The sequence below is a fragment of the Vombatus ursinus genome, unplaced genomic scaffold (assembly GCF_900497805.2).
Source record: "Vombatus ursinus unplaced genomic scaffold, bare-nosed wombat genome assembly UNPS02014848.1, whole genome shotgun sequence".
Classification (NCBI taxonomy): domain Eukaryota; kingdom Metazoa; phylum Chordata; class Mammalia; order Diprotodontia; family Vombatidae; genus Vombatus; species Vombatus ursinus.
This window is the reverse complement of record NW_020954626.1, coordinates 1,971,266-1,987,215: the sequence shown is the minus strand read 5'-3', so window position 1 is coordinate 1,987,215 and position 15,950 is coordinate 1,971,266. Positions and strand designations below refer to the sequence as shown.

The following is a 15,950-nucleotide window of genomic DNA, read 5'->3' as shown; positions in this document are numbered from 1 at the left end:
TCCCAACTGTGGGTAGCTTCCCAGCGATTGCCTGTAAAATTCCAGCTGAATGAAGAGCAAGTAACAATGTCTTGTCTTAATGGCTAAATGGCAGTCCCTTGGCCTTAGAAGGTGTGCAAAGGAATTTAAATCAAGCACTGAAACATGGTTTTAAACAACAGCTAGTCTGCAAACCTGATCAGGGTAAAGTATATTCCATTACCTGTCTGGTTTCAGCTTGAAACTTATGAGGGAGGGATCGTTTACCTGGTTCACAGATTGGCATTTTATTTACAGAGCCATACTGGATTGTGTCCCATTAAATAGGGGCCAGAAGATTTGGCTCTGGAGGTTGGTGTAGGGCATCAAATGAAAAACTCCCATGTCTTCTGCCATTGCAGAGCTCAGCTGAGTGAAGCTATTACTCAGTAGCACAATGCTATTTTAAATAGGCTGGTTAAATACATCAGAGTCCCAGAAACAACCGAGGTGCAGGTAACTTTGACAGTTCCAAGATTTGGAAAATCCTTAAGACCAGATCTAGTTATTTTGAACAATAAAACCTATACTACCACTATCATAGATGTTACCATACCCTTTGAAAATCGACAAAGCTGGCAAAGTCAAGAAATATCAAATAGTTTGTCAGCATCTGGCTCAAGAAGGCTATAGGGTTTACTCTGCCACATGGATAGTTTGGGCTTTGGAAGGATGGGACCCATGACATGATGTTATCCAAATTAAAGATCAGCTTCTAGGTACAGAGACTTGATGAAGAAACTGATGATGAGAGACTGCATTAGATAGAGTAGGAATATAAAAGGAGAACATATAACGGGAGTGAGACAGTACAGGGAATGGACTTTTAGAGAAGAGTATACAGAGAAGCCGTTATACTTTTGTTTATATTATATATTACTGAACCTTGTTCATCTGCTCATTGACATGAGAGCAGTAAAAAACTGCTTTGAAGGGAACCGCGCTAGCTGGAATTCTCTTAAACTCCTTAGTATTGGTGCCTTCCATCCGAGAGTATCCCCAATTTATCCTATATATATCTTGTTTGCCATAGTTATTTGCATGTTGTCTCTCCCCATTAGATTGTGAGCTCCTTGAGGGGAAAGACTGTTTTTTACTTTCTATCCCTCAGTGCTTAGCACAGCACCTGACACATAGAAGGCACTTAATAAATGCTTATTGACTTGACTTCAAATAAGGAGCTCCCTAATTTATCCCCATACCTTTGGGTTTTGCAGTGAAATGGTGAGAATCAGGATAAAGCCCCTATATTCCTATGAAATGCTGGTTTGAGATCATCCTGAAAAATCTGAATTTATGAAGAACCTTCCAGATTGTTTTCAGATTAACTGTGGTGTTCTATGATGTGAATGAGGGTTCTGTTAGAACCTATCAGCATGGAATTGCTAATTTGGTCATGACCATAGTTGTTGGTTTTGACTCTACTTAATATCCTCCTATTTTGTGTAAATTATGCTTACTTTAAGTGACTGAATGATATGTGATATTATAAATCGTGAACTTTTAAAAAATATTTTATTGATATTATTTTTTAACATCACTGTTACTTTCCAGTAACTACCCCCACCACTATCCCATTCCCTCCATTGTAACAAATTAGTACATTAAACAAACAAAACAACAAATTTACTATGTCCGAAAATCCATTCCGTATTCCTCATCCATAGTATGCTACCTCTCTACCTAAAGACAGGAAGTATACTTTACAAAAGACAGGTTCTGAAGTCATAATTGGTCATTATATTTATCAGCAGTCTCTAGTCTTTAAGCATCTTTAAAAATCATTTTATTGTGGTCATCAAAATATTCACTTTCAAGTTTATGTCAACCAATGTTGACACTTCCCCTTGACACCAATGTTGATCCCTCCCTCAATCAGTGTTAGTACAGGAAAGCATGCATGGCTTCCCTCCTAAGAACTTATCATGCCTACCAGTAGCCGAGATCTGGTATTCCAATTGCCTAAGTCTGGTGTTAGTCACAGAGTCTATTCCAGATTGAAGTATAAAGTGTTGTTGTTTCCATACTTTTGTATTACCTTTGTGTCTTAGAAAGTGTTCATCATCATGTTTAAAATTGGCTTTTTTCTTTCAGACTCTTGGAAATAACATTTCTGTGAAACTGTATTCACCACCTCGACCTAAATTTGACTATACTATGGTGGTCATCTTTATAATTGCCGTGTCAAGTGTGGCCTTAGGAGGTTACTGGAGTGGCGTCAGTGAATTGTAAGTTGTATTCAACTTTAGTATATTTTAAGTGAGTGGCAGAAAAGAAATGTTGTTTTGTGTTTTGTTTTATTTTTTTTGACAAACTAATTTTTAAAGATAGGCTGAGCTAATTCTCTTCGTTAGAGCATGATGTAGTTTAGACCAAAGTTGTGAGTCAAACCAACAAGCATTTACCAAGCTCTTACTATGTGCTAAGCCCTGGGAATATAAATAGAAGCAAAACATACAGTCCCTGTCATTGAGGAGCTTACATTCTAATGGGGGAAGACAATACATAAAAAGAAGCTGAAAAAAGGAGTGTGGAGGAAGGTACCTATGTTGGGACATTGTAGAGAAAGAAGTCTGGAGAGGAGTGAACCTGGCCAATTTGGACCCTTCCTTAAAATGGAAGTTCTGGGAGGTGCTTAAAAGAAGTAACTGCACGGGCAGAAAGAAGTCCAAAGAGCCAGGAGACGAGTATAGAGAGGAATGAACAAAGCTTGTAGCTTTGACCCCACAGACTGGTTAATTCCTAGACACCTGGCATATGGCCACACTGTTGTGTATGACTCTTCTTAAGGAGAACCAGAATGTACAAACTAATACTGAAAATAAATGAAAATATATTTCCTGCTACTGTTGGGCTAGTATTGTCATCTTTAACAACAAAAAAAAAAGGCCAACACAACATTATTTCTTCAATTAACTTTTTTCTTCTATTATAATTCTAGTGGAATATATATAGTCAAGACTCTGTCCTTACATAGTCCCTCGCCATTTTGAGAAGAGCATAAAAATGTTTCCTTTCATAAACTATCTTTTCTTTCTTCTCTTCTTGATCCCCTCTTTAAATTTTATTTATTGCTTTGAAAGAGTAACCAAGTCTTCCAGGGTTTTAAAAAAATCAGTCACTTAGCAATTCTGAAACTAAGTAAAACTAGGTGAGTGACACTTGACAGTGAGTTCCTTTGTATCATATTCAGCTCTTCCTTTTTTTGTTGTTCAGTTGTTTCAGTCATGTCTGACTCTCTATTACCCCATTTGAGACTTTCTTGGCAAAGACAGTGGAGTGGTTTGCCATTTCCTTCTCCCGCTTATTTTAAGAATGAGGAAACTGAGGCAAACATGGTTAAGTGACTTGCCAGGGTCACACAGCTAGTAAGTGTCTGAGGTCAGATTTGAACTCAGTAAGATTAATCTTCATGACTTCAGACCCAGCACTCTATCCACTGTGCCACCTAGCTGCCCTCTTCCTTTAAGGAACACTTTTGTCCAAGTTTGTTTTATTTTGACCAGAGCAGAGAACACTTGAATGAAGAGATAGCGCCTGAATGTTTCTCTTTGGCAGTAACAGAAGAAGAGCAGTAAACCAATACTCCATTTTTTCTAACCAACCAACTTTCTTTCCCTACCATTTCATAACCTGCATTGGACTACTGTTGTCCAGCAAGCAGAAAGCCATAGAAAAAATGAGCTTAAAATGAATTAGAAGTGGTCCTTCTTCCCTTATCTAAAAGGTGCCTAAATTCCAGCACTCAATCTGGCAAAGAAAAGAAAAGCAATTCTAAATGTAAGCACTACTTTTTAGTCACTTTGCAAAACGTTTTCTCCCTTCTGTTTCTTTCAAACATACTAGAATACTTTACATGCATTCATTTTTGTTCTTGCTGAAAATTGACATGTCTCATGGACAGGCAGAGGTGCTAAAAAAAAAAAAAAAAGGAGAGGGCATAATGCAGTTAGATTTCAATTAATTTTGTTACATATTTCTATATAGATTTGGATTTTAATTAAGGAGGAATCTCAAATATTAATGAAAATTGACAACAATGACTGTAGAAAACTTCTGGGTCATGTGACCAACCAACAAATGATTACCAGATTAGAAAAACTTAAAGCCACAGTGTCAAACTTCTCCAAAGAAGCGAAAGAGAAAATAACAGGTTTCGCATGCAAAACTACTGACATAGAGGAAAGTCTGGTAGAAAAGAAAAACTGGTAACAATGTTAAAAGAACACATGATTTCTACACAAGCAAAAGCTTGATCTCGAAGAAGGATGTGCAGAAATAACTTAAGTATCATAGTTCTTTTAGAAGAACATGACATAGCAAAAAACCTCAGCATAATGCAAGAAATAATACAAGAAAACTGTCTCTAAAATACTATTCCTCTTTTTTTACTCGTAGCTTCCATTGATTTAAGTCCTGGTTAGATTTCAAAAGCTATAACTTACTTCCTTCTCTCCTAGTTCAATGTAGTCACAATAAAGGATTAAAAAAAAATTAAACTAGTTAATTTACTTCCTCCTAGAAAGCTGTGAATAAATATAACCACTCTGCTTACCACTGGGACTTTGATGCTTAGCAAGGAATAGAAAGCAGAAAGGAGTTAAACATGGGAAAACTGAGCAGCTTTCTTGTTTTTTCCTGATTTAGGTATTTATAATGGTCATTCTTTTTTTAGAGTCTTGAATTTTGAAAATGTCAGACACATTTTTATAAAAGTAGGAAATCTAATTCCAAAACCAAATAATTCTTAATGTTTGCACCATTGCTTACCTACATCATGATGGAGAATTAGTATTTGAATATATGTCCCTTTTCAAAATAAATTAGCCCTCAATTTGCAAGTTATTATTTCAAAACTTCAAACATTAGAAAATAAAGTAAGGGGAAAACCAGTGGAGTAATCAAACAATAAACTTATTCTCCTTGATTCTTTAGTTTAAGACTGCCATCCTTTGTGATATATTGGCCTAAAAGCTTATGTTTGGTACTGAAATCGTGGTCATGGATGATTTCTGAAAAGGCTAGTTATTATTCTCTGTTCCATGTATTGTACCCGAATTCAGGTCAGCCATGTTATAAATTTGTCTCTTTGACCTAAGAGAAATTGAAAAATAGAATTTTTTTTACTTTAATTTTTTTCAATTAAAAAATACTTATTTTTTCTTCCTCCTACCTCCTGCCTCTCCCATTGAGAAGAAAAAAAAGGACTTCTTGCAAATATGCATGATCAAACAAAACAAATTTTCTGCCTTAACTGCTTCTAAATTGTATCTCAATATATACCCTGACAGAAAACACAATATTAAAGGAGGAATCTAGATTTATTACTACTAATAGGAAAACTATTCAAACCAGAAAAAATAATAATAATGATAATAATACTGAAACCAGGGTACCGTTACAAGCAAAACTCTTGCCCATCATCTCCTGGACATAATATTTTTCCGTAAAAATTTAAGAACAGTTTTTTATTAGATGTTGCCATATCAAACTCTCATAATATCCAGGATACTTGAAATGAAAAGCTTTTAAAATGTAGGCACCCAGAAGAAGAAATCAAAACCATGTGGAAATAGGATGAAGTACATATCACCTCCATCACCCTGTCTGCTTCTGGAGTTGTCTCAAAGATGTTTTCAGTGACCCTACAGAAGGTGACCTTGCAACCCATTATTTTTATTCAATTACACCCCCCCCCCAAAAAAAGTTATTTTATCCACCTGTGCAGTAATCCATAGAACATGAAATATAAAAGAATAACAGGATGACTTGTACCCAGACCTTTTCTATCTGGTCTCTGTCAAAAACAACACAACAAGAAGAGTGTGATATGACCCTTTTAAGTTTTGTAGAGAACTTTACATACATCATCTTATTTGAGCGTCATAACAACCCTGTGAGGTATACATACTACAGTTATTATCTCTGTTTTATGAATTAGGAAGCTTAGGCTGATGTGCCCATGGTCATACAACTAGTCAGTGTCTAAGGATAGATTGTAATTCTGTCATGTGTTTAAGATACATTTGCATTTAACTAGGTGAATATACATCTTCTCTATCATCATTTAAGATGCCCTTTTAGTATCTGTGAGTACTAAAAATTGACTCAGATTAAGAGGAAAATCTTGAGAGTAAAAGAAAGGTACTAGAAAAATGAACTTAAATATTGATTTGGAAAGAGTGATAAGATGGCTGTTTTTAATCACCTCTGCTCATGTACATATGAGTGGTTTTCCCTTATCTTTTAAAAAAAACATTATGTGAAAGAATTAGAAATTTTATGTATTTAAGGACAAAATATTTATTCATATGACATGTAACATATAATATTCATGTAACATAACATTTGGGAATGTTGCTGTGGCATTTTAATTTATTATCTTGACTTTAAAATGTCATTCATCCAGTTTTAGATTTTGTAGCTTCCACAATAATCAATTGTCTTATTTTGTTTATGGAGAAAACCTTTGATTTCAACCATCCTTCTTTTTCTAGACTATTTTGAAAGAGTGTTTGAAGTAATTATTGTGTGCCTTTACATAGACTGTCCCCCATTTTTGGAGTGTAATTCACTTTTGCAAGCTCTTTGAATGCCTAATTTCCTTCAAAGTTCAGTTCAAATGCCACCTACATGAGCCCTCTCTACACGAGCCCTTTCCTGATTCCTCCCACCAAAGATCTAATACATCCACCCCAAAATTACCTTTAAAACTTTTTTGTATATACTTACATGCATACATGTTGTCTCTCCCAATAAATATATAAGCTCCTTATGAAAAGAAACTTTAATTTTGTCTTTTTATGCCCAGTACCTGGAACATAGTAGATGCTTAATAAATGCTTATCGATTGTTTGGTTGACCAGGTATAAGATTTTCCTAGAAAATAGAAATATAAACCATATAAACATTGTGATTTAGCAAGTAAATGAAGAGAGGAAGAAAAAAAAGGACTGGGGTCTAGTGAGTTGCAAAAACTTGTTGAGAGCCAGCTCAAAATCAGATTGTTCTGTCAAATGGAAGATATTTAGTTACTTTAAGAAATGAAAGCAAAAGGTCCCAGGTTCCACATGGAGACTTCTTCAGGATGGAGAGTTGAAATACCATTATAAACAGATCACTAATCTCAAGCATAATCCATTTAACACCAAGTTGATATGGAAGAAACTATGCTTGATCTCTTTGGGCAGGTTGACTATATGTAAAGCTGATTTAAGACAAGGTTTTTTTTTAACTTAAAGGTAAATTGCAGTTTAAAATGTAGAATTGAGGCAAACATTGTAGAAAAATATTTTCTTGCTCTCCATAAAACTGCCTAGTGTTCTTTAGTTTAATAAAATGCTGAAAAATAAATACCTAAAACCTTATTGAAGGCATTTGTATCTAGACAGTACTATAAATGTGATTTTTTGCAAATATTCATTGTTTTTTAAAAATGACTTCTAAAACTTTTTCTTTGCAGTGAATAATAATACCAGGAGTTGGTTAAGCTAACACTTAACCATTTTCAAACATCTTAAAACTCTTTTTATTTTCTGCCAGTCGGTACAACTCCATAATTAGGAGAGAGAAAGATAAACTCTTTGTAATATTTCTTAATACATGATATGAGCTCTAGGAGTTCCCTCTTACCCTACTTAGCTCATATTTAATAGTTGTCCCCTAAAGAGCTAAGTTACGTACATTTCTCACATAATTATTTACCTATCTTAAAAGGTCACCACGAGGAAAGTGATTTGTAAATTGAAAGTTCAGTATAAATGTGACATTAGTAATGGTAAAAATAGCTGAGAATCAGAAAAAATCCAAGCTCAAGTCCCCCCTTCAACACATAATAGCTATGTGATCCTGAGCATGTCACTTAACTTCTTGGTGCTCTAGGCAATTCTCTAAGGCTGTAATTCACAGAACTGTTGCTGATCTCCACTGGCAGAAGGAGTTTCCTCACCAGGGACTCTGCACACTGATGAAATTACAGGTCTCTTTGAAACAGAACAAAAGTACCCTTAATCTTCCTTTATTTTTAGCTACTTTTTAAAGAATGCATTGCAGAGTAGTGCCAAGTGGACCCTCTCTAAAGATGACTGAAAGTATATAGACCCTTTCATTTCCAAACTTCTTGCTTAATGAGACTGTTTTCTTGAAGTTTTTCCTACAGAAGTGATAGTTGCCCTTAGGTGTTTCTCTTCCCTTCTTGAGGTTCACCCTCTTAGACTGAGCTTCTCTCACTTTTTCCCATTAGTGGACCAAGACTACTGCTTGCTTTTTAGGGTGAGACTTTAAAAGCATTTTTATTCTTTCAACTTGTATCCCTTCTAGCAATTCAGACAGTTGATTTATGTAAAAAATATTTTTTAAATGTGTTTGTATGTTGTCTTCCCTTAGTATCATAAGCATAATTTAGTGATTTTTTTTTCCTGCTGTTCTTCATTTTCAGTTGTCTTGCATTGTCCTGTATTTATCACCCTTACTGTTGAACAGGTTTTTGTTTTTTGCTTTTAAGTATTTGTGAGGGATTTTTGCTGGCCATCTTCCCTCCTAGTCCTCTGCACTCACCCATCCCAGAAAAAATCTTTCTGTGTCCTGTAACTTTAGGGGAGGGGGGGGGGGGAGGGGAGGAGAGAGAGAGAGACTTTTTGTTTTGTTTTTTTCTCCTTAGAAGTAGGACTTGATATTTTCAACTTTGGAAGAACTAAAAGATGAATAAAATGTGTTTTTTTTTTCCTAAGTTCACTTCTTGTGACAGCTCTTTTGTACAGTTCCCAAAATAGCTTGAAAGAGATCATGAGCAAATCTGAAGTTTGCTTTCTCACCTAGTGAAGTGCTGAGACCTTATACAGCAGGAGCCATATTTGAACGGATAGTAAAAGTCATTATAAAATCGGTATCAGACAAAGGTAACAATTAGTCTAGGCTTTCTCCATGATAGTGAGGGAGAAACTAGATGTCACTAATTCTTTTTAATCATTCAGGATAGTGTGTTGCATGACAGTCTTGATTCTGGACATCAACACACACTATGCTTAGGGCCAGTAGAGGAGCCTGAACTGAACGCATACTAATTCCAGGATGTTCCCAAAAGTAGTTGTAGGTTGGTGGTGTTGTATGAATATGTGTTGCTGTGTTTCAGCAGTTTGCTATGAAATCTAATTCCTTTCCTCCATCCCCCAAAATAAACACACAAACCTCATTTGAAGATTCTGGTTGGTGATGTTCCAATTGATCAACTGTAACATATTCTATTCTGACATGCTTTTAAAAATTCTTTTTGTTGATATGGTTAGTGACAGAAGTTTAGACTTATAAATATCTACCTATATGAGATTAATGTTTTGCAAAAAAATTTGATTATAAATTAATTTATATCAATACATTAAAGAATTTTAATTTTTTTTCTGTGTTGGAATGTTTTATACAGGACACAGATTACCACTCATCTCTAACTTATATTCTTAGAGGAGTTACTATAGGCTCAGAGATGTTAAGTGATTTGCCCATGGTCACAGGCTATTAAATGTCAGAGGTGGGATTTGAACCAGTCTTTCAGACTCCCAAGTTCAGAGTCACACTGCAGCTCCAGTTTATTTTACTAAGTTTCAAAATACATTTCATTTATTAAGAAAGTAGGAGAAATGGTATATATTGCTTTCAGAATTGTCTTTTGAAGTCCAGACTTTTTTCAACTACATCTAATTTCTATACCTGCAGTTCTGTGTTTTCTTATTATTAGGTAAGGGCAAGGGAGTCCCTATATCAAGAATCATCATAGATCCTTCAAGTATTTGTGTGAATGTTTAGCCCAAAAAAAAAAAAATTGAATGAGGTTCTTGTATACAGGCATACTGCAGAGATATTATGGGTTTGGTTCCAGACCACTACAATAAAGCAAATTTCACAATAAAACAAGTCACATCGCACAAATTTTTTGGTTTCTCAGTACATGATAAAAGTTATGTGTATACTGTGCTATAGTAGCTATATACTATTAAGTGTACAATAGTTTATGTCTTTAAAAAAAGACAATGTACATACCTTAATTAAAAAACACTTTATTGGTTAAAAAAAAAAAAGAATGGTAACCATCATCTGAACCTTCAGCAAGTAGTAATCTTTTTTCTGGTGGAGGTCTTACCTCGATGTTGATAGCTGCTGACTGATCAGGGTGGTTGGTGGTGGCTAAAGGTTAGGGTGGCTGTGACAGTTTCTTTAAGGTAACAATGAAGTTTGCCTTTTCGATTGATTTTTCCTTTCACAAAAGATTTCTCTGTAGCATGTGATGCTGTTTGATAGCATTTTAGTAAACTTCTTTCAAAATTGGAGTCAACCCTCTCAAACCCTGCCACTGCTTTATCAACTAAGTCTGTGTAATATTCTTCAATATTGTTGTATCTCAGGGAATAGGGAGGCCAGAAGAGAGCAGTCAGAAGACTCACACAACATTTATTAAGTTCACCATCTCATATGGGCATAGTTTGTGGCATCCCAAAACAATTACAATAGTAACATCAAAAATCATTGATCACAGATCACCATAACAGATATAATAATAATTTAAAAGTTTGAAATATTGGGAGAATTACCAAAATGTGACACAAAGACATGATGTGAGCACGGTGTTGGAAAAATGGCACTGATAGACTTGTTTGACACAGGGTTCTCACAAATAAAAAAAAATGCTATCTGCAAAACAATAAAGTGAAGCGCAATAAAATGAAGTATGTCTTTTTGTGCTGGAAAGGACATGAAGGCAATAAAGAAAGACGAGCAAAAAATGAAGACTATTTAATTTTGAGTCTTAAAATATGAAGTTAACTGGCTAATTAGCTGGGTCGTACCCACAAATAAGTCATAGCTTTAGCAGAGCTCATATTTTGAAAAATCTAATTTTAATGAGAAGGTGGGCTTTGTTTTCCCACAGCCTTACTTATAATTATGGATCAAGAATGGTAGAAAGGATGGTTAAATCTGTCGGACTTTGCTGATTGCAGACACTGACATGACACATCTGTAATTGAAGTTTTAACGCATAGCCATTATAAAACATACTGTAACTCCATCATTTTTTTAAGTTTTTAATCTTTTGGCATAGTAATCATCATTACTAAGTATTAAACTTATTTTAAACTAAATCAGATTAGCAATAGTCATTCAGCCTCTAGTTCGGGAACTGAAATAGAAACTTAGAAGCCCTACAAAGAATGTTATAGAAACAATTCTTGCCCTTTATTAGGAAATTTAGAATCTTAAGAGGATACTAAAGAAAGGAAAATTTATATATTGTTATTGAAATAACTCTGAAAGGTGGACACTAATGGGGGGAAAGGTAGTGTTCTACAGGAAAGGCAATAGTTTTTATGTTATTGCACTGATTCATAATAATTAGATTTTAATGTATTTCAAGCTAAAACGTATTTTAAACCTAACAACCTTATGCAGCAAGAAGGAGATGTGATCGACCTAATTTAAGTTTTGTGTCATAAATATTGTCAACTTTTTCAGATACAAAAGTTTGTCCTAAATGATGTTTTAAAAAATGACATTGAGTCAGAACAGTGGTTCATCCAATATTGTATTTCAAACAGTGACATTGGGGATGTGTTTGGAGAGAGTGGGTTAATTTTCTTTTATGATGTCCTTGGAATGTTATCCCTAAATTCCTCTTTATAACTAATGGTAAAATGGCTATTTAAGAATTTATCTGAACCTTTAATCAGTTTTTATTTTTATTCCATATAAACTCATGTGTTGATAGATTGACTTTTTCCATCAAGTTTGTTGCCAGGGCTTTCTACAGTCCTGTTCCTCTTTGATCCCTTATCCCTTCATACTCCACCCCCACTCTAACTGATGTATCCAGGGATTGTTCTGGGCAAAATTATAAAGGAGATGATATTATGTTCCAGAGTCTACCCATCTGCTCAGCTGGATGTGACCTCTGTTGGAGAAAGTATTCTTATACTAGGAATTCCCTGTGCTGAGGAGGTCATAGATCCTTCACATATTTGTATAAGTGTTTGACAAATGAGGTTGACTGAGGCTTTTGTGTGTATTTGTGCAGGGAGGACATGAAGGCAGTGACAAACACTGAAGAAAGAGAAACAAAAAAGAAGGAAGACTCTTTAACTTTTACTCCACTTACAGTTATAATATTTGTGGTTGGCTGTTGTGTTATAATGATCTTACTTTATTTCTTCTACAAGTGGCTAGGTAAGAAATTAGCTTTATTATATATATTTTTTTACTTTTGGTATGTATTTCCCTAACACTTCCATGAACTTCCTTCTTTTCTTTATATTAAGGTATTTTTATTATGAAAACTTGGATAACTCATTTATCTAATTTGCTTTTTAATCCTCAACCAAAATTTTAAATTCTTCCACCCTTGTTAGTTTAGATGATACCATATAGTCTAAGAGAATTCATTATTGGCAAGGTAGAAGTACTTGCTGTGGTATAACTAGTTTTTCTTCTCTGCAGACAAAACATAATTGTATAGTGTCTAAAACAGTAATCTAAGGGTTTTTTTTGATACATGAATTATCACAAATATAATGCCTACCCCAAAAGTGCAGTCCTTATATTTTGGAGTTAAAATGGTAATGTTGGTAATATATAAAATTTATTTTAAAAATAACTTTCCCTGTTTATTAACCTTTTATCATTAATCTAGATCCTCTATCCTAGAGGTCAGGATCAGATCATATGATCGGGAATATGCCTGGTGGCCTATGGGGTAGCTTGAACTTTTTTGTACTCAGGGCTTAAATGAATGCTAGAATGATTCACTTTCCAGCGTGGCCTCTTGGAAACTCTCCAGTCTTGCTTTTGTAGTAGTCTGACAATGGCCAGAGTATACAATAGCAAGAAGAGGGAAATGGGGAAAGAGGAACATTCATGAAGATCACCCAAAAACCTTTTGCCAAGCCACTGTTCAAAAAAATGTTGGCATAAAGAGGAAGTGAAGAATCTGAGACGTCACAACTTGATTCAGGTGGTTAATTTCATCTGTCCTTTGGAAAGTATTTCTAAAAAAAAAAAAATCTCTCAACCTATGACAATTGTACTTTAGCTTTTTTTAGTAGCATTTTTAATGTATTCACTATGTTGATCCATGCCTTTTTTTCCCTGGGCTACTGCTACAGTTCTAGCCCTCATCTCTCACATAAATTATCATACTTGTCTCTCTGCCTCTTTTTTTCTCTTCCTAAGCCATTCTTTACATAGCTGCCAAAGTAACTGTAATAGACCTGATTGCCTTACTCTCCATTTCCAGTGGCTCACCATTGCCTTTTAAGATAAAATACAAACTCCTTAGCCTGGCATTCATAGCCCTCTATAATGTGATTTCAGTCTACCTTTCTCCTTATTTAACATTACTCCTATTCAGATATTCTGGATCCAAGACAAACTAGTCTACTGGCTGTTTCTTTTCTTTTTTTTTTTTTAAACTTTTTGGTGAGGCAATCAGAGTTAAGTGACTTGCCCATGGTCAGACAGCTAGTAAGTGTCAAGTATCTTTGGTTGGATTTGAACTCAGGTCTTCCTGACTCCAAGGTTGGAACTCTATCCACTGTACCACCTAGCTGCCCCCTACTGGCTGTTTCTTGATTTCATTTTTTCCATCTGTGTTCATTTGTACATATCATTCTTCCTACCTCTCCCTTTCCCAGTCCACTCCTCTGCCTCAGATATACACGCTGCCCTGGAAAATAGTCTCTCTACATCTCTAACTGTTTAAGTTCTTCTCTTTAAAGTCTCAGGCTAGGTACCATTTCCTCAGTCAAGCCTTTGATCCCTCCACCCACCTTGAGCTAAAAGTTACCCCTCCTTCCTCAAATTTCTCATAAATTTAACCTCTCATGTGCCCGTTATTAGTTATTTGTATACATCTCATCCACATCTTAGATTTATTCTCAGTGCCTAGTATAATGTATTACACACTGTAAGCACTTAATATTTGCTGTTTAATCACCCTCCAGGGGTAGCCACCACTCTTTATACACTTCATTGGCTCTAGACTTTTTGCTTATCATCCTCTCTTGAACAACAAAGTGGCCTCACGGTTTCACTGAAATGTCAAAATGTCTATGCAGTAAAATTAGTTATTTTGAATTATTGAGAGATGAAAAAAGAAAATTTAATCTTTTAAGCTTAGTAATTTTAATAGTAAAACTTTTATTAATAATTTTAAATAAAAATACATGAGTATTAAACATTGATAACTATATTAGAACTCTTAGGAAAAGGTTCTTTCCCCCCCCACTTAATAGTATTTTTTTCCAGTTACATGTAAAGATAGTTTTTAATGCTCACTTTTATAAGATTTTAAGTTCCAAATTTTTCTTCCTCTCTTCCTCCCCTTACTCCTCCCAAGACAGCAAGCAATAATATAGGTTATACATGTACAATCATATTTCCACATTAGACATTGTGAAAGAAGAATCAGAACAAAAGGGAAAAACCATGAGAAAGAAAAAAAACAAAACCAAAAAAAAGTGAAAATAGTTTGCTTCAATCAGCATTCAGACTCCATAGTTCTTTTTATGAATGTGGATAGCATTTTCCATCATGAGTCTTTTGAAATTGTCTTGGATCATTGTATTGCTGAGAAGAGCTAAGTCTGTCACAGTTGATCATCACACAGTGTTTCTGTTACTGTGTACAATGTTCTGGTTCTGCTTATTTCATTCAGCATCAGTTTATATAAGTCCGGGTTTTTCTGAAGTCTTATTTCTTATGCACAATAGTATGCCATTACATTCATATACCACAACTTGTTCAGCCATTCCCCAATTGATGGGCATCCCCTCAATTTCTAGTTTTTTGCCACCACAAAAAAAGAACTGCTATAAATATTTTTGTACATGTGGGTCAAAAAGGTTCTTTATTACATGGATATGACCATAGAATGGATCAAGTTATATCCTATAACCTATATACATAAACCTACAGAAGTAATTTATATGATATTTTCAGATTATTAGATACACATTATTATGTATCTCAAGCCAGCAATATAAAGGAATTCATTCTTTCCTGTTCTTGAAATAAATATTGTTAGACTTGCTTTATTAGATCTCACGTGATTGTTAGCTTAAATTTTAGAATGAGTTGTTTTCAAACAACTACTGACATGCAGGTAACTTTTCCATTCCTTTTACAAACCCTAAATAAACATACAGTGGAAGACAACACCACGTTGCAGTCTAGTCAGTCTAATTGAATGTTCTTTGAGCATCTATTTAAAATAGCTTTTAAAAACAAATCAATTGAAATACAGTGTTTGTACAGAAATTTTATGCCACATAACAGCATTTTACTGACATTTTCCTCTGTTTTCATTAAATATTTCTCCTTTTTTCTAGTCTATGTTATGATATCAATTTTCTGCTTGGCATCTTCAATGAGTTTATACAATTGCCTCGCACCACTGATTGGGAAAATACCATGTGGACGATGCAGGTATGAATTTTTTTCTGAGCAGCTGTAGAATGTTGCTATTAGTTATTTAAGCTATATGCAAAAAAAAGAAGAAATATCAAAATATCATACATTTAAACATTTCATTACTAGTCACTTTATTTAAAAGGGAAACTAGTGGTTATTGCAGCAGCGTTAGTACTGAATGGCTGTTTTTATATTTCTTTTGGCTCTATTATGACCCTAACTAATCCTCCTCCCCCTACCCCCAATCTGTTTTCAACTACGTGGCAAACTAAATTCTCTCCATTTGTTTTCATTTGTTTGTTTGTTTTAGGATTGTATGTGGCAGCAAAAGCTTTGAAGTGAGACTCCTCTTTATTGCAGCATTTTGCATATCCTTGGCTGTTGTTTGGGCTGTATTTCGAAATGATGACAGGTAGGAGATCAATTTTTACTGTTTTATATTAGAGGCAGATTGTTACACATTTCACCCAGTTAATCATCTACTT

The 15,950-nt window shown here is 34.7% G+C and overlaps 1 protein-coding gene across 2 annotated transcripts in view; it reads left to right on the top strand.

Annotated features, from left to right (window-relative positions):
* SPPL2A (signal peptide peptidase like 2A) overlaps positions 1-15,950 on the top strand; it is a 69,557-nt gene that overhangs the window by 30,942 nt on the left and 22,665 nt on the right. For both annotated transcript variants that reach the window (XM_027840839.1, XM_027840838.1), the window contains exons 5-8: positions 2,113-2,246; positions 12,077-12,225; positions 15,384-15,480; positions 15,776-15,877. In XM_027840839.1, the coding sequence (XP_027696640.1) occupies positions 2,113-2,246; positions 12,077-12,225; positions 15,384-15,480; positions 15,776-15,877 (482 nt within the window). The remainder of the gene's footprint in view (positions 1-2,112; positions 2,247-12,076; positions 12,226-15,383; positions 15,481-15,775; positions 15,878-15,950) is intronic.